This window comes from Vulpes vulpes, chromosome 7 (genome assembly GCF_048418805.1).
Source record: "Vulpes vulpes isolate BD-2025 chromosome 7, VulVul3, whole genome shotgun sequence".
Classification (NCBI taxonomy): domain Eukaryota; kingdom Metazoa; phylum Chordata; class Mammalia; order Carnivora; family Canidae; genus Vulpes; species Vulpes vulpes.
This window is the reverse complement of record NC_132786.1, coordinates 70743347-70770493: the sequence shown is the minus strand read 5'-3', so window position 1 is coordinate 70770493 and position 27147 is coordinate 70743347. Positions and strand designations below refer to the sequence as shown.

General features: G+C 53.9%; 2 protein-coding genes across 2 annotated transcripts in view; one reads left to right on the top strand and one right to left on the bottom strand.

Annotated features, from left to right (window-relative positions):
• PODXL (podocalyxin like) overlaps nt 1-15797 on the bottom strand; it is a 48253-nt gene extending 32456 nt beyond the window's left edge. The window contains exon 1 of the mRNA XM_072764048.1: nt 15157-15797. Within this exon, the coding sequence (XP_072620149.1) occupies nt 15157-15232 (76 nt within the window). The 5' untranslated portion in view covers nt 15233-15797. The remainder of the gene's footprint in view (nt 1-15156) is intronic.
• Nucleotides 15798-15874: 77 nt separating this feature from the next.
• Nucleotides 15875-17890, top strand: LOC140599688 (uncharacterized). The gene is made up of 2 exons (XM_072764050.1): nt 15875-16569; nt 16970-17890. Exons 1-2 carry the CDS (start codon nt 15875-15877, stop codon nt 17277-17279), a joined length of 1005 nt encoding a protein of 334 aa, XP_072620151.1. The 3' UTR covers nt 17280-17890.
• Nucleotides 17891-27147: the final 9257 nt, after the last annotated feature.

Sequence of the window (27147 nt, the reverse complement as noted above, 5' to 3'; positions counted from 1 at the left end):
CTGGGAGTGGAATGAGAAAGTTCTGGGCCACGGGGCTGTGAATTCCCTGGGAATGACCGGTTTCCGCCTGGTGGAAGCTGAAGGTTAAGCCAGCAAGCAGAACCTTCCAAATCTCCCAACTTTTTTTTTTTTTTCTGCCCTGGAGAGAACTCTCCCCTTCCAGGAATAACACCTGCATCCTTCTCGCTGCAGAATAATCCATGCTAGCACGTTCCCCAAACTCAGTGTGTGTGCGCTGGGCCCGGGGGAGCTAAGCTAAGGCTCCGTCAGCTGGCTCCCTGCTGGAAACCCCACTTATTTTGCAAAGCCAGTTAAAAATGAAGCCAAGCAGCCCCCAAGACTCTGGTTGACCCTAAGAAATAGGGGAAAAAGCACGATTACTCCCCTGTCAAGCACGAAATCTAGACTTCCTTGGTGTTTAAAGACCAAGGAGGTCTGCTTGCCTGTGGGGAATGGCGGGGGGGGGGGGGGGGGGGTTACTGCTTAAAAAGAAACAAACACACCTCACAAATGAACAGAGCTGAACAATTGCAGGCTGGCTCTCTTGCCCCCCCACCACCACCACCAAGGCCTGCAGTGGGGGGAAAGTTAAAAGCCACGTTCCTTTTAAACAAAGCCAAGTTGTCCCCCTGTGTTTGAGATGTTAGAGCTAGTCAAGGAAGCTCGGTTTCCTATGGGCTCCGCCTAGGGAAGTGAATCAAGAATCCCAGAGCCAGCCTGGTTGGAGCCAGGTGTCCAAACAGCTGAAAACTCATCCCCTAAAAGTTATCGAGGAGGCTTAATGGCATCCGAGGGGGAACAGAATATGCGGACGTGCAAACACGCAAACACATGCACACACACACGCATACACACGCGGATCTCACAGCTCTTCTGTTTGGAAGAAACTGCAAGCAAAATGGAACGTTTCCCTCCAAAACTTTTTCAGGTTTGTTTAGGTCACACATAGATGGATGCCGAGGTCAGACTTGGCACTCCAAAAGGGAGGAGGCAGGGGAGGCAGCTTTCCTACCCCACAGCCTCCCGTGCTCCCCGCCCCCACTCTGTGGTGTCAGGGGTCCACTACCATGCAAGGTGGGTACAGAGAGCCAGCCCAAGTTTATCTGGCCACTCCTGGGGCTCGAGCACAAAGCCATACCTAGAATGAGGGGCTGGAACTGCTGGGTGGCTTGGTGGGTTCAACTCCTGATTTTACCTCAGGGTAGTGGGATCAAGCCCCACTTCAGGGGCTGCATGGGCGTGGAGCCTGCTTGAAGTCCCCTCCTTCCCTCTCCTCTGCCCCTCCCCCCACTCGTGCACTGGCTCTGTCTCTCAAAAAAGTAAATACAAATAACAAAGGGAGGGGCTATGGGCAGCCTGGGTGGCTCAGCAGTTTAGTGCCGCCTTCAGCCCAGGGCATGATCCTGGGGTCCCGGGATCGAGTCCTCCGTCAGGCTCCCTGCATGGAGCCTGCTTCTCCCTCTGCCTGTGTCTCTGCCTCTCTGTGTCTCTCATAAATAAATAAAGTCTATAAAAAAAGAAAAAAAACAAAAACAAAGGTAGGGGCTAGCTAGAACCTCAGGACTCCTCGATTGACCCCAAGACTGGGCAATTCCCCACTGCCCTCCCACCTCGGACGTCCCTGCTGCAAAGTGGGTTTAGTCCTCTGGAATGGGGCATGACCCGAGGCCACAGGACTTGGGAGATACCGGCCCCACAGACAGTTGCCTTTCTCATCTCCCCTGACAAACTGGTCGGTGCTTCCACAGTGCTGCTCTCATGCCTAAAGGTGCAGCTGGAAAAGGAGCTCCTGTCCACCCCTCGCTGAGGAAGCAGCTGGGGAAGCAGGAGCCAGAGACCGCAGGCTGCTGAGCGCTGAGGCCAGTATGGGGCTGAGTCCACAGCCCTGCACCACCGGTGGCTGGGCACATCCTCTGCTCTGGAAGCCACGCAGACACCCCTGTCCTCCATTCAGAACTAAAGGGACCCAAGACATCCCTTTATCCCGCCCCAAGGAGGGGGATATAGGCAAACAGAAGGTCAAGAGTTCTGGGCACCAAGTCACTCACGCCTTCTTTGGTTTCTAGAAGGTTGTGGTCCAACTCCTAACACAGGCCCTCTGTGCTGTGGGACACGTATGTTCCTGGTTACAACCCCTGCTTCCCCTCCTGCCCCTGGACAGGGACAGAGGCAGCTGATGCATGGTGAGATGAGGAGGAAGGAGGGACCCTGAGAGGTCCCTCACTGCTGGGACGCCACCGACAGGTGCACACCCCCCCCCCCCCAGCACCTGCAGCCAACGCCTGACTCAAAGCATGGGTGCCGCCTGGTCTAGGCAGCCCTCAGCTCCGCTCCTCCCGCCCTCCTGCATACACCCACCAACCTACACCCAGTGCTGTTATGCTCCCAGTTCTGGGACACCGAGAAATACTAAGCAGGAGAGGCCTCGAGACCTCCCGGGCCAGCCCCTCACCCACGGAGCAGGAAAGGGAGACCCGCAGGGAGGGCTCCCAGCCTCGGGGACGGAGCACGTTCTCTTGCTCCGCTTACAAACCCGTTTTCTTACTTCAGCTCCGAGCCTGCTGCCCGACACTCAGCAGGCCCCAGGCGCGGCCGCAGGCGCCGGCCCACGACCCCGGACCCCGGACCAGACCCCGGACCCCGACCCCAGCCTCCAGCCTCCAGCCGTGAGAGCGCGCGCCCGCCCCATCTCCCCCCACTCCCGGGCCAGCGCCCCCTCCCGGGAGGCCGCGGCAGAACCAGGGCCTGCGGACGAGCTCCCCGCCTCTCCCCGGGCCGCCCGCACGGGCTCCCTGCGCCCTGGCCCCTGCCCCTGCGGCCCAGGATGACCTCAGGGTGAGAGGCGGCCCCGGGCGGGGCTCGGGGGCTCCAGGCGGTGGCCCGGAGCGGGCAGGGCCGCTCGGGGACTCAGAAGCGCCCCCCAGGGCCGGGCTGCGGGACTGCAGCGGCCGCGCAAGGGGCCCCAGGCTCCGAGCCTCCGCCGCGGGCCCCTGTGTGCCGGCAGCAGCTTGGAAAAACACAGGCGAGCCGGGACCCCACCAACAGGTGCACCTCCCTCCCACCACCGGGCTCCCGGGCTCCCGGAAACCCGACAGCCTGCAGGTGGGCGAGCGCGGAGGTAACCCAGGGCCGAGGACCAAGCCCAAGTACCACCGCCCGGGAGCCGCCGCGGGGTGCTGGCCCACGACAGCCTCCACACGCCCGGGGTGGGGTGTGCAGGAGGATGGCCTCGGACTGGATTTAAAACAGAAATCCTGGGATGCCTGGGTGGCTCAGCGGTTTAGCGCCTGCCTTTGGCCCAGGGCATGATCCTGGAGACACGGGATCGAGTCCTGCGTCAGGTTCCCGGCATGGAGCCTGCTTCTCCCTCTGCCTGTGTCTCTGTCTCTCTCTCTCTCTCTCTCTCTCTCTATATATATATATATATATGTGTGTGTGTGTGTGTGTGTGTGTAAAATAAATAAATAAATAAATAAATAAATAAATAAATAAATAAATAAATAAATCTTTAAAAAAAAAAAAAAAAAAAAAACAGAAATCCTGGGATGCCTGGGTGGCTCAGCAGTTGAGCATCTGCCTTTGGCTCAGGGCCTGATCCCACGGTCCCGGGATCAAGTCCCACATCAGGCTCCCTGCATGGCATCTGCTTCTCCCTCTGCCTGTGTCTCTGCCTGCCTCTCTCTGTCTCTCATGAATAAATAAAATATTAAAAAATAATAATAATAATAGAACAGAAATCGTAATGCTGTCAGGAACAGAGACTCCAACCAGCAGGGGCAGAGGCAAAGTAGGAAAAAAGCAGCCAGAATCAACCTGCAAACCATGCTTGTCCCCATCGGAGTGGCAAGAGCAAGTGTCAAAAACACACACACATCCACAATTTTCTTAATAATGCCTTCAGCTTCCCTCTGAGAAACAACACCGTTATTAAGTAGCCATGTGGGCCACCGGCCTGGCATGGAACCGGTTCCTACAGGGACTCTGGCATGAGCAGCCTTTATTTTATTTTTATTTTTATTTATTATTTATTTTATTTTTAAAAATATTTTATTTATTCATGAGAGACACAGACAGAGAGAGGCAGAGACACAGGCAGAGAGAGAAGCAGGTTCCACACAGGGAGCCCAACGTGGGACTAGATCCTGAGACTCCAGGATCATGCCCTGGGCTGAAGGTGGCACTAAACCGTTGAGCCACCAGGCCCACGAGCAGACTTTGTTCTGGCCACAAACTTCCATGTGGTTTCCTACAAATCCCCTCGGGAAGGAGGGCGCTGTGAGGCTGCATTTCCATTTCAAGAACCTGCTTTAGCAAAGCTCCTGACAGACCCACTGTGGGTGTGTGCCTGGTCCAGGTCCTTCCATAGGACTGTGTGGCTTCCAGCATGGACTCCACATCTCTGGATACCCTTCTGTGCTGGACAAAACCAAGATGCCCCCTCTGCCTTTCCATCAATACTTCCCACCAGATGTTAACGGAAGTCCCACTAAAAAGGAGGAGGAGGGACGCCTGGGTGGCTCGGTGGTTGAGCATCTCCCTTTGGCCCAGGGCATGATCCTGGAGACCGAGAATCAAGTCCCGCATCAGGCTCCCTGCATGGAGCCTGCTTCTCTCTCTGCCTGTCTCTGCCTCTCTCTGTGTGCCTCTCATGAATAAATAAAATATTTTTAAAAATAAATAAAATCGGGCAGGCAGCCCCAGTGGTGTAGCAGTTTAGCGCCGCCTGCAGCCCAGGGTGTGATCCTGGAGACCTTGGATCAAGTCCCACGTCAGCCTCTCGGCATGGAGCCTGCTTCTCCCTCTGCCTGTGTCTCTGCCTCTCATTCTCTCTCTGTGTTTCTATGAATAAATAAATAAAATCTTTAAAAATAATAATAAATAATTAATAAATAAATAAATAAATAAATAAATAAATAAAATCTATTTTTCTTCTTAAAAACAAAGATCTGGGGGCATTTAAGATCATAACATGCCCTAACTTCCCAAGAAGGGGAAGAGTAGGCATGCTTTTCCAAACTTTTTGGATCATGCTTCTCTCTTGTTCATGAAAAACTTCCTATTCGTTTAACAGACATGTACTGAGAGCGTACCTGTTAATATCTTGAGGACCAGTGGCATCTTCTTTATGCACAGTTGAGACACAGCTTATTTTACCAAGTTATAAAAGTAAAAAATAGGGCAGCCCTGGTGGCGCAGCGGTTTAGCACTGCCTGCAGCCCAGGGCATGATCCTGGCGACCCTGGATCGAGTCCCACATCAGGCTCTCTGCATGGGCCCTGCTTCTCCCTCTGCCTGTGTCTCTGCCTCTCTCTCTCTCTCTCTCTCTCTGTCTGTCTCTGTCTCTATGAATAAATAAATAAAATCTTTAAAAAAAAATAAAAGTAAAAAATAAAGGGCGCCTGGGTGGCTCAGTTGGTCAAGCATCTCAACCCTTGATCTCAGCTGGGTCTTGGTCTTAGGGTGGTGAGTTCAAGCCTCGTATTCAAGCCTCCATGCTGCAGCAGCCCCCACCCCCCTGAGAAAAGGTTAAAAAAACAAACCAAACCAAAAAAATAGGGTGCTAGCCCTGTTTTACCACAAGGATAAACTGAGGCAGAGAGCAATTTCCCCCCTTCCAGGATTATTGTGCAAAAAGCCAAATGCAGCTCTGTGAGTAGTTTCCATCTTCCTCTCACTTCTCATCTTTGGGAAGAGATACTTGGCTCCCTGGTTTATATCTGCTGCAGGATCGCAACCTCCCAGAAGAAGGAAAAATGTAGAGATGCTATAAAGGCTGCCATCGTGCTTTGTTGCCTGACTTGGATGGCGGCTCCATGAATTCGGTACTGGAGTCAGGGAGGGTGGGAGGAGGAGGAAGGAAGCTCTTTAGAGGGTGATACTCAGGTCTGCAGCCTACACGGGGTGGGGGTGGGGGCGCAGCAGAGCAAGAGCAGCCACAGGAGTATTGATCTAGGCAGAAAGAGTGGTAGGATGTGACATTCCACTTCCCAGTGTGATGGGCAGAACCTTGGGGGCTGCCAGGATCAGGGACTGGTGGCTTCAGGAAAGCCTTAATTTGCAGCCTGAAGTGACAGGTGGTGCCCCCAGAAGTGGAGCGAGAAGCACCAGGTAGGAACCAGGAATGGGGGGGCGGGGTGCTGGCCACTGCAGCCCCTTCCTGGCTAAGCCCACTCTCATCTCTCATCTGGGAGCGTGGTCTACAACAGCCCAGGACTGGGGCCCTCATCCAGAGTGACCCCGCTGTGGGACAGCGAATAAATGGGCAAAAGCTTGGCCCGGAGAGGTTACAGCATAGACTCCCTTTCATCATTTATCAACGTCACACGGGGCAAGAGCTCAAGCCAACAAAAGAAAGAACCCCCCCCCAAAAAAAGAAAGAAAACCCCAAAGTACTGATGCTTACTAGGCGTCAGGCCCACCACCAGTGCGACTGCCTTTAACCCTCACTTGTAGAGGAAGGCGTTGTACGTGATTTACAGCTAGGGAAACAGAGGCAGGGAGCAAGCCTGAAACCACAGGGCTGGCCAGTGCCACAGCTCAGACTAAACTCCATACATCCAACTTCCAAGCCTGGGGCTCTGTGCCAAGACATTGCCATTTTTCTCCACTCTGATAGCAGAATTTGTCTCAGAGTAATTCTGTGGAGACTACCGCACAGGACGGAGAAGAGCAGAGCTGCACAAAGTGGGTGGGAGGCAAGGCCCCTCCTCCTGCATACTGGCCTACTCTTGGCTTTCCCCTCTGGGTATACCCCAACCTCTTGGTGGTCCCCAAGGCAGCCCCCAGAGCACCTCCAGCCACTGGCCTCCGGCTCCAGTCTCCTGAGTGTCCAGGGACCAAGCTTTGAAGACCGTACTTCCCTCGGCCCTGCCCTTGGCCCTGAAGAGCAGGAAAGGGGAGGATATGCTACAAATACTTCTCTCCCCTTCAGAGGACAGTGAGGGGAAGCAGGCCCCCCAGTGCCAAGCCGGGAGGAGGCCCGGCTCACGGGTGGTCCCTCATGGGTGGTCCCTCGGGCACCTCGGCTCCCTGGCAGAGCTCAGAGCTAAGGCGCCTGAGTGGGAGCAGCAAGGTCCCTGGGACGCTACAAGGAAACTCGCATCCGTACCCCCAGAAGGCCGGAGCCACGACGACAAGAGACAAGCTGAAACTGGCTTAGCCAAAGTTGGGGGCGGGGGGTGCAAAGCCTTAGGCCATGAAAGACAAGTGGTCGTGTTTCACTCATGCAGAAGCAGTTGATCTGATTGGCAAGATGAGAAGTGAGCGCAGCTGCAGAGAAACCCGAAGTTTTCTTTTTCTTTTTTTTTTTTTTAAGATTTTATTTATTCATGAGAGACACAGATTGAGAGAGAGGCAGAGACACAGGCAGAGGGAGAGGCAGGCTCCACGCGGGGAGCCCTATGCGGGACTCAATCCTGGGACTCTAGGATCATGCCTGGGCTGAAGGTAGGCACTCAACGGCTGAGCCACTCAGGGGCCCCAAACCCAAGGTTTTCAGGGACTTGACTCTATGGTGAGCGCCCACCAGGGACCTCTCACATCCATCCTTTGTGACTTCTTTATTTTTTTAACTTCTTTATTTTTTTAACTTCTTTATTTTTTTAAAGACTTTATTTGAGAGAGAGAGAGAATAAGAGAGAGAGAGAGTGTGTGTGTGCACAAGTTGGGGGAGAGCCAGCGGAGAGAAAGAATGGGAGGGAGAGGGGCGAGCAGACTCCGGGCTGAGTGGGGAACCCCACACAGAGGTTGATCCCTCGACCCTGAGAGATTGTGACCTGAGCCAAAACCAAGAGTCAGACGCCCAACCGAATGAACCACCCAGGCACCCCACGACCTGTCTGTAACTGAACCACCAATTTCTGGGTTAGCCACGTGGGTGCCTAAATAAAAATTAGTCTTCCCCGAGGAAAGGCTGCTTCCCCGCTTCCCTTGCAGCTAGGTGTGGTCACAGGACCACGTTCTGTCCAACAAATGTCACTGGAAGTGCGGTGTGTGGTTTCTGGCAGCCACCCTCCAAAGAGGAGCTGCAGGCCTCTTGTTCCTTCTTCCTGGTGGCTGAACCCCGGTAGCCGTCCTGGACCATGGGGCAGACGGCGGACCCACCCCACTACCTCATGAACGTCTGTCATGTGAGAGAGAGAACATCGCTGTTTTGGGCAATCCACTATTTTTAGTGGCTAAGAGCAGCCAAACCAAGTTCTAACCATCAGCAGCCCTAACCTCCATGGAAGGGTCCTCCAGATGGGGGAGGCCCGGAAGCAGCTACAAGGCTGCGGCACGTCCCACGGTGCTCCTGCCTCCAGAAGTCCTGCTCCCCGTCATGCCCATGCAGCCATCCCACCTGCTCCAGGCCCGGGGCCACCCCGCCAGCCACCTGCCTGTCTTCTTCTGGAACAAGGTCAGGGCCTTGTAAATGGATAGCACAGAACTGGCAGATAGGACTCTGGGTTCTAAACCAGTCCTGCCATGACCCACTCATTCATTCACTCATTCGTTCAGCAAACAATTACTGAGTATCTACTATATCCCAGGTCCTGTTCCAGGTGCGTTGTGGCTACAACACTGGACAACAACGGACCCTGCCCTCATGGAACTTGGAGTCTTACTGAGGGGAGAGACGCACAAAGAAAGAAATGAGTATGTACCCGGAGAATGAGTGCTCTGCAGAAAATACAGAGTATGGCGGATAGGCTGTGTTACACAAGGCAGCCCAGAAGCCCTCTCTGAGATGGTGGCGTTCCAGCAGACAGCTGACAGAAATGAGGGAGTGAGGCATGTGGCTATCTGAGAGGAATGCTGGTTGAGTCACCTACTAGAGGTGCTCAGTGCTGTGCCTCAGTTTCCCTTCCCTGGAATGATCTGTGAGATAAAAGCCATCCCAAGACAACCTCATGCTATCCTGGCTAGAGACTGTGGCTCCAGTGAGCATGTTGAGAGCAAGTTAGCAGGGGGATCAGACCAGATAAAGACAGGGGGCCCCTGGGAGAGAGCTCCACGAATTTCAGGTAAGAAGGGCTGCGTTGCCTCTAAAGTGTCCCCTCATCAGGCTTGGCTTTCCCACTCCCTCCTATGCTGACAGGTAGGGGTGAGACAGCTGTGGGCTCCTGGTGAGCCCATGTGCCTCCACGGGGGCCTGGTTCTGGGAAGGCCCCCAGCATCCCAACCTGGGGCTGCCTGGCAAGCCTGGGTCAGCCATTCCTCAGAATTCTCTTCCCCCTGGGCTGAGGCACACAGCCTTCCGGCCACGACAATTGGCGGACGGGGTGCCACCCTGCACCCTGGCCATACGGAAGTCCAAGGTGGCTGACCCGAGGGGGATAAGGCTGCAAAGGAAGAGAGGGTGGTAGTGGTTTGTCAGGGAAAGGGGTGGGGACAGAGGGAGGATGGATGGCCGGGTGGCCAAGCAAGGCTGGGGGGTCTGTGCTGGCCATCATTATAGTGGTGCAGGGTCGGACCAGAGCCCAGAGCCAGTACAAGGGCTTGGGTGGGCGGTGCAGGGAAGGCCGAATTTGTGCACCAGACATTCAACAAGCATTGATACCCACTCATTTATTTGTTCCAGAATCTGGCTGGCTGATGTCATCACCACCGGGGCTCACAGGCAATGGGAGACAGACAAGTACACAGTGGCCAACATGGTGGGCAGCACAGTGACATGGTAGGGAGAGCCTGTGGAGAGCCTAATTCCAAGTAATAAAGTAGCTCCAAGCCTCGACTTCCCCTGAAGGTGGAGGGATGGGGAGAGTGCGGGCACAATATAGAGAGGTCACCATCATGAAACCCTTCCTGAAAAGGGTGTTAGTGAGTTTCTCCAGTGCCCAGGGGAGAATGAGCACAGGAGCCCAGTCAGTTCTGTGGCTGCACACCTGGATACACCCATCTCCCAGGGCCCTGGGAGTCACTAGGACTTGGGCAGGTGACCCTACTCCCTGGTCTGCATTCCCTCATCTGCAAAATGAGTGGGCGTAGAAGATGATTTCCAGAAGGCTTCCCAGTTCTAGAATTCTGTGTTCTATGATTTTCTGGGTTATTTAGAAGCACCGTGCAAATTACCTTTTGCCACCTGGATGCTATTTTGGACAGCCTCCTTGAAGGGGTCTGACCGTAATGCTTTTGCAAATGTGAACAGGCTCCCTGCACAGTCTCCTCCGTGGAGATTCTCTTGAAGGCTTTCCGGAAGGGAACACCTACCATCATGAGGCTCGTGTGGCCCAGAGTCCCAACCCCAGACCTGCCACGTCCTTGGTCTTCTAACATCCCCACAAGGTGGACAAGGTGGACGGGACCCATGACAAGGAGACCCAAGCAACTTCACCTGTGTTCCTGAAAATGGGACATGACAGGAAACGCCGCCAACTGAGCTCCCTGCCCTGCATCATACCCTCAAGCGCAAATAAAAAGTGAGCCCGGAGCTGAGGAAAGAGCTCCCTGGCCTCTAGGTCTGAGGAAGTCTTCAGGCAGGCTGGGGCTGAGGCTGGGGCTCGGGCTGACGGCCAGCAGATGGACAGAAGAGGCTCCTTCTCGGTCTCTCATATGGAGCTTCCATTCCGCAAACTTGCAGAGGGCTCCTGAGGCCTCGCCTCTGCATAAAGGATGTAAAGAAGCAAGCTCTTAAAAAAAAAAAACCAAAAACAAAACAAACAAAAAAAAGAAGCAAGCTCTTACCAGGGTAGAACCATCTAAGTCCCGACCCCTCTCCCCAGGAAGTGCAGGAACCTGTCTAGAAGGTTCCTCCCATTTAACTTAGGAGCGAGGGGCCTTGAGCTAAGTGCCAAGCTGTCCTCCCAGCAGCCACTGACAGTCTGGTCCAGGATCTCCAGCCCCGAAGTCCGGATCCTCAGCAGGTGTTCCTACCTGTTCTGGCTGCTGCAGGACCAGCCCACTGGCCAGCATCACTGCCCAGGAGGTGAGCTGGCCTAGGGTTCCCCTACTTAAAATCCTGAAACCAGGGTCTAGGCCAGTTCCCCTCAGTTGAGTGGTGCAGGTAAAATGTCAAGCAACGGCTCAATGCCCATCACTGCATGGAGCCCTGGAGGTAGAAACTGCTGCGGCCCCTGCCCTGGAGGGGCTCCCTGCACACTGGAAGAGATGCCCAAACATATACTTCCGTCTAGAAGGTTTCTCAACAGAGATTAAACCTAAAGACAGAGTTAAATCTCTAAGTCTTCCACGCTCAGAGGATTTCCAATCCGGTGGGGGCCCCTTCCTCTCTCAGCTTCCAGAGGGCAGAGGTATCAAACCCCATCCAGCAGCACCTCTCCTGTCCCTTCAAACATGGATGCCTGAGGAAAGGGCAGATGTGGTGCAGCCTCCCTGCCTGTCCCCACTTCTGTGCCCTGCTGACTGCCAGAGGACACCCCCTCTTCTGCCTCTCCTTGGGTGGCTACACCCCAAAGCTCTGGCCAAACTGCCACCCAGTGTTGTGACCCCCCCACACACATACCCCTCCTCTTCTCCAGCCAGCTGAGCCCAGTCTGCTCCTAACTTCCATGGCTTGCTCACTCTTGCCTCAGAGCATGCCCAAGCAGCACCTGCTAGGAATACCTCCATTCCCTGAACTCATCCCATGGAGCTTTCTCTCTGGGCTCTAAAAGTTCACCTCTGGGTGCCTATGAAATGGTCTTGCCACCCCACGCTGACCTTTTTTTAAAAAAAGATTTGAGAGAGAGAGAATGAGTACGGCAGGGAGGGGCAGAGGGAGAAGGAAAAAGAGAATCCCAAGCAGACTCCCCACCGAGCACAGAGTCAGATCCTGGGCTCAAACCCACCACCAAGATCAAGACCTGAGCTGAAACCAAGAGTTGGATGCTCAACAGACTGAGCCACCCAGGCGCCCCCACACTGACCCTTTTTATCTTAAAATCTCTGCATAAGCCCCCACCTCCTTCAGGAAGCTTCGCCTAGATCACCCCTACCCGCATCTTACCGCTTCTTTTACACAAGCCTCCTTCTCCCTCACCTTGTGGCACGAAAGCTTCGAGCTTCGCTCTTTGCTACCACTCGCCAACTGCCGCCTGCAAACATTAGCAGAATGCTGGCGCTCGGTGGCCTTGGAGAAACCCAGTTCTCAGTCCGTATGCTTTATTGATCATCAGAGCTAGGATTTATTGAGCCTTGCCCAGGAGTAACGACACACGGTCGAGCTCATTACATATGGTAACTCCCATCTTCAGAGCAACCTATAAGGTCACTTCCTTATGATTTCATGGACCAGGAAACCGAGGCTCAAGAGGTTCGCTATTTTGTCTACAGTCTCCTGGGTCCCTCTGAGCCAAAGTCTGAGTGTCTTCCAGCAGGCCAGCCCCCTTCCCTTCCCAGGACTCACCCGTGAAATGACTGGATCAGACAGCTGGCGTAAGTCAGCCTGTCCTTTGGCAGCTAACAGGGCAGAAAACCCCAGAAATGTTACATAACGAGAGACAGAGGTGGCCTCTGCTCTTCTGTCTTACAGGTAAGGAAACTGAACGCAGAGGCCGTGTGGCTCCACCCAATGAATATATCAAACTAAAAGTACGGAAACGAAGTCTGTCTAATGGACTGTTGGGCCCCTGGTTTAATGCTGCTTATGCTGGAGGCTGCGTGATCGGCCTGTATTAAAAGGCACGCTGCGGAGGCGACCTGGGCGGGGTGATGCCTTTGTTAAGGGGACTCGCACTGTGGGATCCCCGTGTGCCTCCGAGGTTTAGCGCAGCCTTGGGCCCTGGGCGTGATCCCACGGTCCCGGGATCGAGTTCCACATTGTGCTCCCTGCATAGAGCCTGCTTCACTCTCTGCCTGTGTCTCTCATGAATAAATAAATAAAATCTTAAAAAAAAAAAAAAAAAAAAAAGAGAGAGAGAGAGAGAGAAATTTGCACTGTAATCTTTATTGTTTAGAACTGAATCACGGGGGAACCCTGGGTGGCGCAGCGGTTTAGCGCCTGCCTTTGGCCCAGGGCGAGATCCTGGAGACCCGGGATCGAGTCCCACGTCGGGCTCCCGGTGCATGGAGCCTGCTTCTCCCTCTGCCTATGTCTCTGCCTCTCTCTCTCTCTGTGACTATCATAAATAAATAAAAATTAAAAAAAAAAAAAGAACTGAATCACAGGATTCCACCAGTTTGGGGGGTTACACCCCTCCATGATGGCAGCCCAGGCAGCCACATCTTCGGAAAGGCAGAGAGATAGGGTGGTCCTTACGGACTCCCTAAAGGAAAGTATTAAATTAGCACAGCCACTGCCCCCCTCCAGCCTTTTCTGCCTCAAGGTATACAAATAATCATAATAGTCCCTTGTGCTTTACGAGTTTCCAAACACTTCCCTTTATCCCTTTGTTACATACTGCAATAGCATTTAGAGATTGGGCACCATGGGCAGCCCTGGTGGCGCAGCGGTTTGGTGCCGCCTGCAGCCTAGGGTGTGATCCTGGAGACTGGGGATCGAGTCCCATATCGGGCTCCCTGCATGAAGCCTGCTTCTCCCTCTGCCTGTTTCTCTGCCTCTCTCTCTCCGTGTCTATGAATAAATAAATAAAATCTTAAAAAAAAAAATAGAGATTGGGCACCAGAAGCTTGCAAAGGCCAAGAGACTTGCTGGGTGGGAGTGCAGTGCTGGTCCCTGTTGTTCATTTGTTTCCCACGTATCAAGCTCCCTCCACGTGCCATGCCCCATGCTAGAATTGAGGAGGGCTTCCTGAAAGAGGCATGGTTTCTGGGATGTGCCCAGATGCTGGGGAAGGCAGTCCCAGCCCTGATGCCAGCAATGAGCTGGGCTTGCAGCTTTTCCCATGGTTGGCTCCAGAGCATCTCTCAGAGATGCCCCCCGGCTCTCCTCCAAGCTCAGTCTCTCTAGACTTTGGTGCACGGAGAACTAGCCTGTCTTTGCCTACCCTGGCCAACACAGCCCATCTCCCTTCTGGGTGTTGCTAAGACGCTCTCTCCAAAAAGGTGCATGCCAAGGCTCACGCTGAAGTCTGGCTGCTCTGAGAGCAGGGTTGAGTGGCCACCGTCTAGCATCTTCTCAGCCCTACAGGGCGTGCAAATGTGAGGTCACGGTCATCCTCAGAGCTGTTCAGACCACTCCTCACACCACAACACACCCTTTGGGAGCACATACTTTTTGCCCACGGAAAGTGCCCTTTCCTTTTAGGCCAACCTGGTGGCAACTGAGGGCAGCAGCTGCAGGATGCTCACACCTGCTTGACCTCTGAGAACCAGCCCCTTCCCACCAGGGGTTCCATGCAGTGCAGAGAAGAGGCTGTACTGACATTCCATCCTACCCTGCCCCTAAGTGTTCAGCCCCAAATGCCAGAGCCTGCCAGCAGCAGGGTCCCTTTCCTCTGTGTCCCCTAAGTCCTCCTGGCCCCGGGGTAGGAGCACCACCTGCATTCTTTCTCTCTGCAGACATGTGCTTGGGTGGGCCACAGAGAAATGCACCTCCTTCCTGGGGCTGACCCTCCAGCTGTTCTTAGGGACTTTGGGACACCTGCTTGGCTGGGTTTGCAGCCACCCCCTTGTCCCCCCTAAAAGGCTAACATTTCACCTTTAGAAAAAATACGCGGGTTGTTTCTAAGATGCACCCAAGCTTGTTTCCTGTCGGGGGGCGGGGGGGGGTGCCTCACCTTCCTGGCTATGTGCGACATAGGAGACAGGGATCCAACTCAGCGACGTGACTCTGAGACTGGAAGGTCCACTCCCCCCTCCCTGGCCCCGCACAGGCTCAGGTGAGCTGAACCCCACAAAGCTCCAACACCCTCGCTCTGCAAACGCGGAGCCCATCACCCGCGTGAGCCGCTCCCGCAGGCTGCTCGCCTGCTTCAGGGACCTCGTCGGGAGCTTCCAGCCTGCCGGTGCGCTGCGCTCAGCGACGACACCAGGCAGCTGCCCGTCCCCTCCGGCGCGCAGGACGAGGGCTCAGGCCCGGGGGCCCGCGCTCTTCCTGCCCGCAAAGCGGCTCACGGCCGGCCCGCCTCGCCCCCACCCTCCACCCGAACCGAGCCGGGCGGTCCGCGCCGGGCCCGCACCTGCCGCCCTCTCGCGCCGGGAGCGGAGCGGACGGTCCGGGGCCAGGGCGGCCGCACCGGCAGGCGCGCGCAGGGGCTGCTCGGGTCCCGCCACGAGGTGCGGCCGGGCCGGGGCGCAGCCGCGCGGGGTCCCCGCGGAGCCCGGGCCACCACTCACCGTCGTGCGGCGGCAGCAGCAGCAGCAGCAGCAGCAGCGGCGGCGGCAGCGGCGGCGGCGGCAGCGCGGGGCGCATCGTGCCCGGGCCTGGGCCGGAGCAGGTGGCTGCGGGCCGAGCGCGCGGGCGGCCGGAGCGGGGCGGCGCGGCGGGGGCCTGACCCGGGGCTCGCGGGCCGCGCTCCGGCGGCCCCTCCTCGCGGCCGCTGCGGCAGAGCCGGGCTGGGGCGCGGCGCGGGCGGCGGAGCAGCGGCGGAGGAGCGGCGGAGGAGCGGCGGCGCGGGCGGTGTCTGCGCGGCTGGGCCCGGCGGCGGCTGCGGCGACTCCCGTCCCGTCCGCGCCGCCCCCGCCCCCGCCCCCGCCCCCTCCTCCCCCGCCCCCTCCCCCCAGGAGCGCGCGGGCGGCCGCCGAGGGCCGGGCGGGGCGGGGCGGGGCGGGCGCCGGGAACAATGAGCGCGGAGGAAACTCCGCCCCGAGCGCGGCGGGGGAGCGGGCGGGGGAGCGGGCGGGGGAGCGGGCGGGGGAGCGGGCGGGGGAGCGGGCGGGGGAGCGGGCCGGGGAGCGGGCGGGGGAGCGGGCTCGGGGCGGGCTGGGGGGGAGGAGGTGCGGGGGGCCGGGGGGCCGGGGGGCCGGGGGTCGGGGCTCCCGCCTCGCTCTCGCCCCCGCCCCCGCCCCCGCCCCCCCCCGGCGCGCAGGTGCGTCCCGCAGCGCGTCCGCGGGGATGCGGAGGGTCCCCCGACGCCGGCCCGAAGCCGGAGCGAGGCGCCCCGGCCTCGAGTGTTCGCTCAGGGCCCCTGGAGCCTCGGCCGCAGCGCGTGGCGCGGCCCCCGCGGGGTGCGCGTGGGGGGCGGGCAGGTGCCGCGCCCCTGCGGGCGGCCTGGACCGGGCGGTGCCTCCTGTCGCCAAGCCTGGGTTCCCCCCTGCGAAGTGGGCACGACGGGTCACGACGGGTCACGACACAGGGCTTGCGGGGGGACACGAGCCCGCCTGGGTCCTGGGGCCTCAGCAGCAGGATCTCGCTCACTCTTCGCAACTGCCTTGTTTCGGCCTCGTCTTGCGGGCGGGGAATGGAGCCCCAGAGAGGCCCAGGGACCCGCCGCAGACCGGCGCGGGGAGCGCCGCGCCCGCCTCTCCGTCGTGGGCAGAAGCGCCGTGCGCCCCCCTAACCGCTCAGCGGCGTCGGCCGCGGCGCTTCTTGCTGCGCCAGGAGCAGCGGGGAGAACGCGGGGCCCGGTCCGCCCGGTTCGGGTCCCGAGCCCAGCGGTGCCCGCCCGGCCAGCAGTCGAGCCCCCAGGCGAGCTGCGCCCGCCCCCTCGGGCTTCTTTGCACCCGTAGCAGACGGACGGCACCGCGGCCTCGGGGCTGGGGCTGGGCCCGGGCCCGCACGCGGCAGGAGGCGGCCCGCGCTGGGGGACGGTGAGAGGCGGCGGGGCGGGCGGAGTGGGATCCCGAAACCGAGCTAACCGCGCAAGGACAAAGAACGCCTTCCCTGTCCGTGGTGGTCTTGCTTTTGCAAAATTTGTCAGGTGGGGACGGAAAGGAAGTCCCCGGACCCCCCGCAGCCCCCCGGAGCCCCCCGCGGAGGAGGCTCGACGGCGGGGCGGGGGGCGGGGTAGGGCCGTGGAGGGCGGGGGCGGCGGCCCTGGGGGGGGAGGGGGGAGGGGGCAGCTTGGGTCTGGCTCCCTGGACCCCTGGGCTGATGAGCCGAGCGCCTTCCAGATGGTCTGGGAGAGGAGGCGGGGGGGGGGGGGGGGGGGGCGGCCCGGCCCTGGGACCTGGAGCCTGAGCCTGAGCCCGGTGCCGCGGCGGCGTCCAGGGGCGGCCGAGGAGGCGCTGGAGCCCTGGCTGCGGTTCCCGGGAGCAGGAGCAGGAGCAGGAGCAGGAGCAGGAGCCGGAGCAGGAGCCAGAGCAGGAGCCGGAGCAGGAGCAGGAGCCGCAGCCGGAGCCGGAGCCGGAGCCGGAGCCGGAGCCGGGCTCAACCTTGGGAACGGCTGACCACGCTGTTTTCATCGGGAAGTTCCTGCAGGATCGTTCTGACCCTGTTTTCCATGTCGCACGGGGGAAAGACAGAGGGTGTTCCCTGTAAATACCGTGGGACGTGTGTGACTATCTTTGATGTATTTTAATACTCTTCCCCTAATATCCGTGTCAACAAAAGCCTGTTTCTCTGTCTGAAACTAAGCAGTACAATTGGGGGGGAAAAAAAGGGAATTAATTTAAAAATTGATGTTATATGCTCCCTGATTTAAACAATGCTTTGCACTCAGAGATTTAATTTCTCTCAAAACCTGGAAAGGAACGTGTTAGTTTTATAAAGGGAGAATATGTGTTTCAACACTTGGGGCATTTTAAATTCCCACGATGTAGGATGGGTCCAGTGACCACCAGATTATGCAAAATTTCAAATGAGAGCAGACCTCTGGGATTAGGAAAGGGGACCTGCTCTTGTAACTGAGAATTTAGCAAATTAAGAATGCGCTGGACCATCCCAGGTATCCAACCCTCTGCCCTCCCTTCCCCTGCATAGGCACACACTTAGGCACATGGGACTTTCAGGAATGAGGCCTGAGGCTGCCTAGGCTTATGGGTCACGTACAGTCTAAGCAGATCTGTCCCCAGGTACCTGGCCTGTGTCCTTGATCCTATGTAGCAGCTTCTTCCCACTGGCAAGCTCTCTGGCCCAGATCACCTGAGCTTGTGGTGGAAACTCAAAGCACTTTATAAATGCTATTCACAATCCTTTTGCGATTCATTACATTTTTGTTATACTTATGCCTTAGTTCACTCCCCTAGAAGATTTTAAACTTTTTAATCTGGAGTCTTTCTTATTCAACTGATACGTTTTCAGACCACCCAGAACAGCATAGTACATCACAGATATAGATACAGGTACAGATACTGAATGCAAACATGACTGCCAACTGGGAAATATTACACAGGGGCCTATGCCACAAGGTTTAAATGCTTTTTCCATGGTTCCTTTTTTTTTTTTTTTTTTTTTTAAGATTTTTATTTTATTTACTCATGAAAGACACACACACAGAGAGGCAGAGACACAGGCAGAGGGAGAAGCAGGCTCCATGCAGGGAGCCCGATGTGGGACTCAATCCTGGAACTCCAGGATCACACCCTGAACTGAAGGCAGACGCTCAACCTCTGAGCCACCCAGGCGTCCCTCATGGTTCCTGTTAAAGTCAGGGGTCATGGGCCCGTGGGTGACATAGCTGGTTGAGCCTCTGCCTTAGGCTTGGGTCCCTATCCTCATGATCCCAGGGTCCCTTTTCCCCTTTTCCTGCTCACTGGGGAGCCTGCTTCTCCCTCTGCCCCTCCTCTCTACTGGTGTTCTCTCTCTCTCTCTCTCTCTCTCTCTCTCTCTCTCTCTCTGTCAAATAGAATCTTTAAAAATAAATACGTAAATAGAGATGCCTGGGCAGCTCAGTGGTTGAGCATCTGCCTTTGGCTCAGATGGTGATCCTGGGGTCTGGGATCAAGTTCCTCATCAGGCTCCCAGAGGGGATCATGCATTCACCCACCCTGAGGCTGTGGCACCTGCCCATAGGTGCCAAGAATGCCCTTACTTTGGTTTTCTAACCCCTGACCTCTGAGCTCCTTGGGGGCCCCCAGAGTGGCATTTCCTTCATCTTGGAATCTCAGTGCTCTGTGCAGGAGCACCTGACTTCGCGAAGATGCTCAATACACAAAGGCTGAATAGGTAAAGAACCGGTTGGATTTTTATCGACAAGGTTGGGCTTTATCTTTGACAGCCACATTTTTGATTCTGTGAATAGCAGAGGGGGTTCATGTTTTCACCTCTCCCCAAAGTCATGCTCTTAGGTGTGATTCTTCAGCAGCAGCTGCTCTAACAGGCAGAGCATGCCAGGATCTGTGCACCGTGCTAAGCACACAAAGCTGGATGGCCAAGCCCCTGCCCCCTCCACACAAACAGCTGACGGGCGGTGGAGGCTATGGTAAGGGTCATGAGCAGGCATGAAAGGAGCACAGCACAGGGTGGGGAGGTCAGGGAAGGCTTCTTGAGGAGGGTACAAGGAGTGAGACTTCACCAGGGGAAGAGCAAAAGAAAAGTTATTTCAGGCAGGTAGAGAGTTAAGGAGCTGAGAACTGCAGGTATTTTGCCTTAAGCAAGGTGCAGATGCCTGACGACAGGTGGTCACAACTCTTGGAGAAGCCAATGTATCTGTCCCCATCCCAAAGGACCTAAGCTCAGCAGCAGTGGGAGGGAAGAAGGAGGGACCTGACGTTAGAGGTACCTGAGGGGCAGAATTGATAGGTATTAGCGACTCATTGGCTGTAGACATAGCACATGGTGTGGTGTGTGTGGTGTGTTGAGGAGTCAAAGGCACGGCCGGCACCCAGGGCTCCAGGTTTCCCACTTTGTTACTGGGTGGATTGTGTCATGGTTGATTGTCACTACCTGAGATGGAGGACATGGAACAGAGGCAAGTTTGGGAAAAGAAGATGATGAGTCCAATTTTGAACACGTCAACTCTGAAAACCCATGGGGCACTCAAGGGCCACGTCTAGAAGTTATATCTGAGATACTGAAGCTCAGACCTGAGAAAGTTCTAGATATAGAGACTGAAGAGCCATCGATGTGCAGGCAGGAGTTGGAGCCATGCACCTAACTGTGATTCTTCGAATTCCCAGACACCTCAGCTTCAGAGCAAGCCTGGGCCCCGTGGATGTGAGAGCCCACCAGCACCCTCATCACATGGGAAGAAAGGCCAGGAGAGCTGGGCTGTACCCCCTCACACCACCAGTATACAGTGTGGGCTCCAGAACCAGAAGAGCTCTCCAGCCACTGCTGTAACACAGCCCAGTGCCTCCCTGTCAAGATTTTCCGCATTCATGCATCTGTATCCTAGGCTGTTGGTCTCTCAACTCAAAAAGCCACAGGACCCATGGCAGGAACAAAAGATGAGCTGTGGAGATAGAACTGGGGGGGGGGGGGGGGGTGCGGGGAGGAGGAGGAAGATAGGAGTCAATTCCTAATTGGGCTGAAATAAAAGAAGCCCAAGGCATCAGCTTCAGCTATCTGGGTGACCCGTTTGCCCCAACCTGCTTTCCAATCTCATCCCCCACTTTGCTCCGGACGATCCCCTCATTCCTCTGCCCCTGTGTGTTAAAAACAGCATGCAGTCAGCTTCTTCGGCCCTGGAGCATGCACTTGACTAGTATTGCACTTGAATAGTATCGCATGGAGCTCTGTCTATATTCTGGGCATGCACTTTAGTCTCCTAAAATGACTTAATCCTCACACAACCTGGAGAGGGAAATACATTACCATTACCCCAACTTGCAGATGAGAAATCAAAACTTATTTCCCTGGCCTCCACCTGAAGGCAGATGGAGCTTTGTTATGTGGCCCTCCTCTCTGGGTGTTGACCTGTATGTGTCTCATTTTCCTGATGGGATCTGAGCCCCTTGAGGCAAGAGCCTCAAGGCTCCTTTGGATCTCTGGCACCCTTGGCAGCCCGCAGCTCTCTATCTTGCACCCTCCCCTCCTTCCTCTCCTGTCATCCCTCCATCAGCCACCAGAGTTACGTTCACAATCAGTTGGATCCTGTCCCTCACCTGCTCACAATCCTATCTGCTTCCTGGTGAACAAAGTCCCGGACACAGCATTCCAGCTCTCCAAAATCTGGCCCCGACTAACCTTGCCACTTCCTTTTCCTGTTGAGGACAAGGCTCTTTAGGTACAACTGTCATCCTCATCCTCACCCTCGGATCTTTGCCTTTGCTTCTCCTAGAATTTCTACCTGTCACAGGTTGGAAGGCTCAGATGTCATGCAGTCTATTCTGGTCTGACCTCCACCTCAGAGGTCATAATCATGTCCTCATCTGGGTTCCCGTTGCCTTGAGTTAATGCCCTAATTCAATGACTTCAAATGGTTTTCCTGAGTTATATACACATACAGACCACAAGTTCTTCGAGGGCAAGAACCTCACCGTATTTATTTGTGTGTCCCTTCCATAGTTAGCATGATTGAATAGTGGGCGCTTGATAATAAAAATGATGTGAAGAACACCTGGAGTTCGATGATCCTCACCACACGTGCTAGCACTGAGCTAGGAGTTTTATGTGCATAGCCTTATTCAGTTTTTGACTGATTAGGAAATCCAAGTGTTTATGGAAATTAAATAACTGGCCTAAGATCACCCAGTTATTAAGTAGTGGAGTCAGGATTCCAACCTGGCAGCCTGACTCCTAAAGCCACACTACAACTATACCATTCAGAGTGAATAAATGCATGAATGAATAGTGATATTCATTATACTCTAATTTTGCCTGCTGTGTTTCATAAACATGGCTAAGATGAATTGTCTACCCCAGGGGCAATCTAGAATACACCATGCAGATGAAGCAGAGCACTGGTGTGTTTCTCAATTCAAGAAATGATCGTTCACCCACACAACTCCTCCTACACTTGTCACAACCCCGTATCCCAAAGAAGTCCACGCCACTCAAAAATTGACATGGACTTACCTTATGGATTTGAGTCACTGATACTTCATTATTCCCGGAGCTGTAGACTATTTTCTGCATTTACATTACATACAGCAAGAACTTTTCATTGATTCACATCTCAGAGCTACTCGCTCCATCTGCAAAAATCAGATTGCTGCACCGCGCCTCGGTGTCTTAAACCCTTGTTCCCCAGCTCTTCCCTTTCACGCTCCAAGGATCTTGGCTGGTATTTTTAAGGGTTCTTATTCACTCGACCTGGGAGCCTGATTCACAAAACCCAGGTTTATCCAACCCCGTATTACATCTGCTTCTTGGCCTGAGGTCTCCAAGAAAAGTATTTAATCCAGGGTCCTTCTTCCTCCCCGCAAAATGAGTCAAACTACTGCAGCCCCGCCAGGACTCAGGGGGACAGGGCTACAGACCCGCGAAAATAAACAAGCTGGCCCAGATACGGGTGAACGACAGACACAGGACAGAGCTGGGATCAGCACTGGAGGTTCCCATGACTTCATTAACCTCTGAGGCATTGTTCTGCCCCTGTCACCAGGGCTTGTTGATAACATTTACACACTCAGCACACAGCACACAGCTGGGCTTGTGCGATCGGCCTCTGTGCAGCAGGGAGATGGTGCAGAGCCCAGAACTCAAAAAGGCAGGTCTACACGAGGGCAGCCACCAGAGGCTGAGGACAGAATGGGACCCCCCACCTCGCACAATCACAAACTCCTGTTGGTGAGGCCATGTGGGAATTCCTGAGTTCTCAAACTGGAAGGAATCCTGACAGTCATGTAGCCAAGGGGCTTGAATAGAATCCCAGGTTCAGAGTCTTAGAGCATAAGAGGTTCTCCCCTGACTCCTTGTTCCCTCGTAGCAGGGACGATTGGTGCATTTCTAGATTTTTCTTTTTTTTTTAAGATTTTATTTATTTAAAAAAAAAAAAAAAAGATTTTATTTATTTATTCATGATAGAGAGAGGGAGACAGAGAGAGACAGAGACAGAGACACAGGCAGAAGGAGAAGCAGGCTCCATGCAGGGAGCCCGACATGGCACTCGATCCCGGGACACCAGGATCACACCCTGGGCTGAAGGCAGGCGCCAAACCGCTGAGCCACCCGGGCTGCCCCATTTCTAGATTTTTCTTCTCTGTGTGTGCAGTTCTGGCCTTCCCACTGCACTCAGAGCTCCCTGAGGCCACAGGCCTTTCCTCTGTGTTCACTTTTCCAGCCCCAGGGCCTTGCATCATGCCTAACCATAGTAGGTGCTTGGTAAATACTGGTTGGATAAAATGAATCCATCTCCAGAGATAATTTAAAGGGTTGTATTTCTGGGGTGCCTGGGTGGCTCAGTTGGTTCAGCATCTGCCTCGGGCTCAGGTCATGATCTCGGGATCCTAGGACCGAGCCCCCCATTGGCCTCCCTGCTCAGTGGGAGTCTTCTCCCTCTCCCTCTGCCAGCCACTCCCCCTGCTTGTGCTTTTTCTCTGTTAAATAAATAAATAAATAAATAAATAAATAAATAAATAAATAAATAAAATCTTTTTTAAAAATCTGTAAAAAGTTATATTTCTATCCTTTCTTCTACCATCAACTAGCTTATGATGTCAGGAAACTCTCCAAGTGTTATTTTCCATATCTGCTAAATGGGGTGAAAAATATCTGCCCTAACTCCTTTTCAGAGAATCAAAACCCTGGAAGCAAAGGACACCTGGCTGTCTCAGTAGGTGGAACATGTGACTCTTGATCTCAGGGTGTTAAGTTTAAGCCCCATGTGAGGTGCAGAATTTACTTTAAAAAAACAAAATCAAACAACTCTGGAGGCAAAAAAAAAATTTTTTTTTAAGATTTTATTTATTTATTTGAGAGAGAGAAAGCATGAGAAGGGGGAGAGGCAGAGGGAGAGGCAGACTCCACTGAGCCAGGAGTCCAATGTGGGGCTTGATCCCAGGACCCTGTGATCACACCCTGAGCTGAAGGCAGATGCTCAACTGCTGAGCCACCCAAGCACCCCTGGAGGCAAAAATTTTTGATGAGATTTGAAAAATAGAACATTCTGGGGTGCCTAGCTGGCTCAGTCAGTAGAACATGCAACTCTCAGGGGCTGTGTGTTTGAGCCCTATGTTGGGTGTGATTTCTTAAAAATAAAATAAAATCTTGGGCAGCCAGGTGGCTCAGGGGTTTATAAACTTTTTTTTATGATAGTCACACACACACACACAGAGAGAGAGAGAGGCACAGAGACACAGGCAGAGGGAGAAGCAGGCTCCATGCACCGGGAGCCTGACGTGGGATTCAATCCCAGGTCTCCAGGATCGCGCCCTGAGCCAAAGGCGGTGCTAAACCGCTGCGCCACCCAGGGATCCTTGGCTCAGCGGTTTAGCACCGCCTTTGGCCCAGGGCCTGATCCTGGAGATCCGGATCGAGTCCCATGTCAGGCTCCCTGCATGGAGCCTGCTTCTCCCTCTGCCTGTGTCTCTGCCTCTCTCTGCCTCTGTGTGTGTGTGTGTGTGTGTCTGTGACTCATGAATAAATAAATAAAATCTTAAATAAATAAACAAATAAATAAAATCTTAAAAGAAAAAGAAAAAAATAACCATCTTTGTAGTTATTTCCCCTGCTCCCTTCTTCTGAATTATCTTCTCAGTCTCTCCTAAGCCTCCGACAGGTTGGTTTCTCATACTGGCCACAGCAATTCCTTTGAACCCCAGGAATGAACACTGTGTTATCTCATGAAGTGCCTCAAGGTTGTTGCTTTTTTAAAACCTCCAAATCTTGGGGGATAATTTCTGGACACCTTCTCTGTAGTGCTTTTCGAGAAGCCCCCTCACCCCAGAGATAGTGAGGGATGTAGAGGGACACGAGGGTCAAGACCTAAGGGAAAGAGGCATCTAGGCCATTCCAAATGAGGCAGCTTCCTTTCCTCCCTCCTACAGAGACACCCAAGAAGGACTCTTACAGATTCCTTCAGCCCTCGGGGGGGGGGGGGGGGGGGGGTCCAGCAGTCCCTGTGTCCACGGAGTCTATCCAGAATGTGAACTTCCTTGGTATAAAACAAAAACGAAAACAAAAAAAAAACAAAAAAAACCTGTTCAGGAGCATGTGTATTGCTCAGTGGTTGAGTGTCTGTCTTTAGCTTAGGTCATGATCCCGGGGTCCTGGGATCGAGTCCCGCCTCGAGCTCCCTGCGAGGAGCCTGCTTCTCCCTCTGCTTGTGTCTCTGCCTCTCTCTCTGTGTCTCTCATGAATAAATAAGTAATATTTAAAACAAACAAACAAAATTGTTCAGACTCTGTAGGAGAAGGCCTGGGCTGAAGTGTAGTGAAAAAGTGTCCCTGGGGACCACCTCTCACAAAGAGTATCCCCCTTCCCCTTCCAATGATTCAAGGGGGCTTTTAACAGCAAACCCCACCTAAGAGTCAGAAGACCATATTGTTGGGGAACCTGGCTGGCTCAGTCAGTGCAGCCTGCCACTTTTGATCTCGGGGAGGCAGGGGGTGTTGGGAGTTCAAGCCTCACATGGGATGGGATGCAGAGATTACTTAAACAAACAAACAAACAAACAAACAAACAAAAAAGTATGATCTAACTGGAAAGTTACACCTATACCCTTGAAATACAGAGCCTAAGGCTTTATGAAGACCCAGCAGCAAGGGCAAAAAATGCACATCTAGGTCTTCATTATGGACATAGATAAACTCAAAACATTTTTTAAAAGATTTATGTATTGGGGCACCTGGGTGGCTCAGTCGGTTGAGTGCCTGCCTTTGGCTCAGATCAGGATCGATCCCTGGGGTCCTGGGATCGAACCCTGCATCAGGTTCCCTGCTCAGCAAAGAGTCTGCTTCTCCCTCCCCTTCTCCCTCTGCCCCTCTTCCTGCTTATGTTCTCTCTCTCTCTGAAATAAATACATAAAAATCTTTTAAAAAAATAAAATAAGGGATCCCTGGGTGGCGCAGTGGTTTGGCGCCTGCCTTTGGCCCAGGGCGCGATCCTGGAGACCCGGGATCGAATCCCACATCAGGCTCCCGGTGCATGGAGCCTGCTTCTCCCTCCGCCTGTGTCTCTGCCTCTCTCTCTCTCTCTGTGACTATCATAAATAAATAAAAATTAAAAAAATAAAATAAAATAAGATAAAAGATTTATTTATTTATTTTAGGTTGGGGGGCAGAGGGAGAGGGAGAAAGAGAATCTCAAGCAGACTCCCCACTGAGCACAGAGCCTGAGGAGAGCTCAATACCACAAACTTGGGCTCATGACCTGAGCCAAAATCAAGAGTTGGATGCCTAACCAACTGAGCCACCCAAGCACCCCAACGTTTTCTGAAATAGGTAACAAGTCACATGATTCAGAAGTCTAAATGGATTATAATGACTGCTCTCCCTTTCCTCGTACCCCACCCGCAGCTATTCATCCCCCTCCATGCAGGCAAGCAGCTCTATTCCTTTGTTTTGTGTTCTTCCAGAGATATTTTATTCATGTACCAGAAAGAATAACATGTTTTAGTTATAATTTATTGTATATATATATGTGTGTGTATATATGAGACATATATTAGCTATACAAATATACTAGCTATATATATATATAACAGCAAAAATATATAACATGTGTAATATATATGTCTTTTTATGAATTGATTTTGGCTGGGATATCCAGTAATATAATAGGCCATCAATTAGAATCCAACATTTAAAAATTTTATTTATTAATTTATTCCTGAGAGACCGAGAGAGAGGCAGAGACACAGGCATTGGGAGAAGCAGGCTCCATGCAGGGAGCCCGAAGTGGGAGTCAATCCCAGGCCTCCAGGATCACGCCCTGGGCCAAAGGCAGGCGCCAAACTGCTAAGCCACCCAGGGATCACCTGGAATCCAACATTTAATGAGCTCTCTATGTGCATAGGCTTTGTTAGAAACTGGACCCCAGGGCAGCACAGGTGGCCCCGCGGTTTAGCACCACCTTCAGCCCAGGGTGTGATCCTGGAGACCCAGGATCAAGTCCCACGTCAGGCTTCCTGCATTTGGAGCCTGTTTCTCCCTCTGCCTGTGTCTCTGTCTCTGTCTCTCTCTCTGTGTCTCTCATGAATAAATAAATAAAATATTTAATAAAAAAAAAAAAAAAGAAACTGGACCCCAGGATGAATATAGCAGAAAACTTAAACCCTGTCTGTACACAGATCCCACTTAGGATCGGTTGAGACCTGTCCTATTTCAGTTAATTCAGCCTGCATCCAGGAGTGGGCTGGGCGAGGAGTGGAGACTTGGGAAGTAAGTAGAGGAGGTGAGGTGCAATTCAGTTTTAAAGAAAAATTAACCAGTTTTCTCTACTTTATGTCCCTGGAAACTCACCATAAAGTGACTCATTGTAAGAAGATCATATTTTCTTTATAAAAATAATGAGACAGGTGGAGATTACATCCTAAGTAAGATCTTGGCATCCAAAAACACAGTATGACTGGAGATGCCATAAGAGCAAAGAACTATAAGCCTTTATAATCACCTAAAATAATA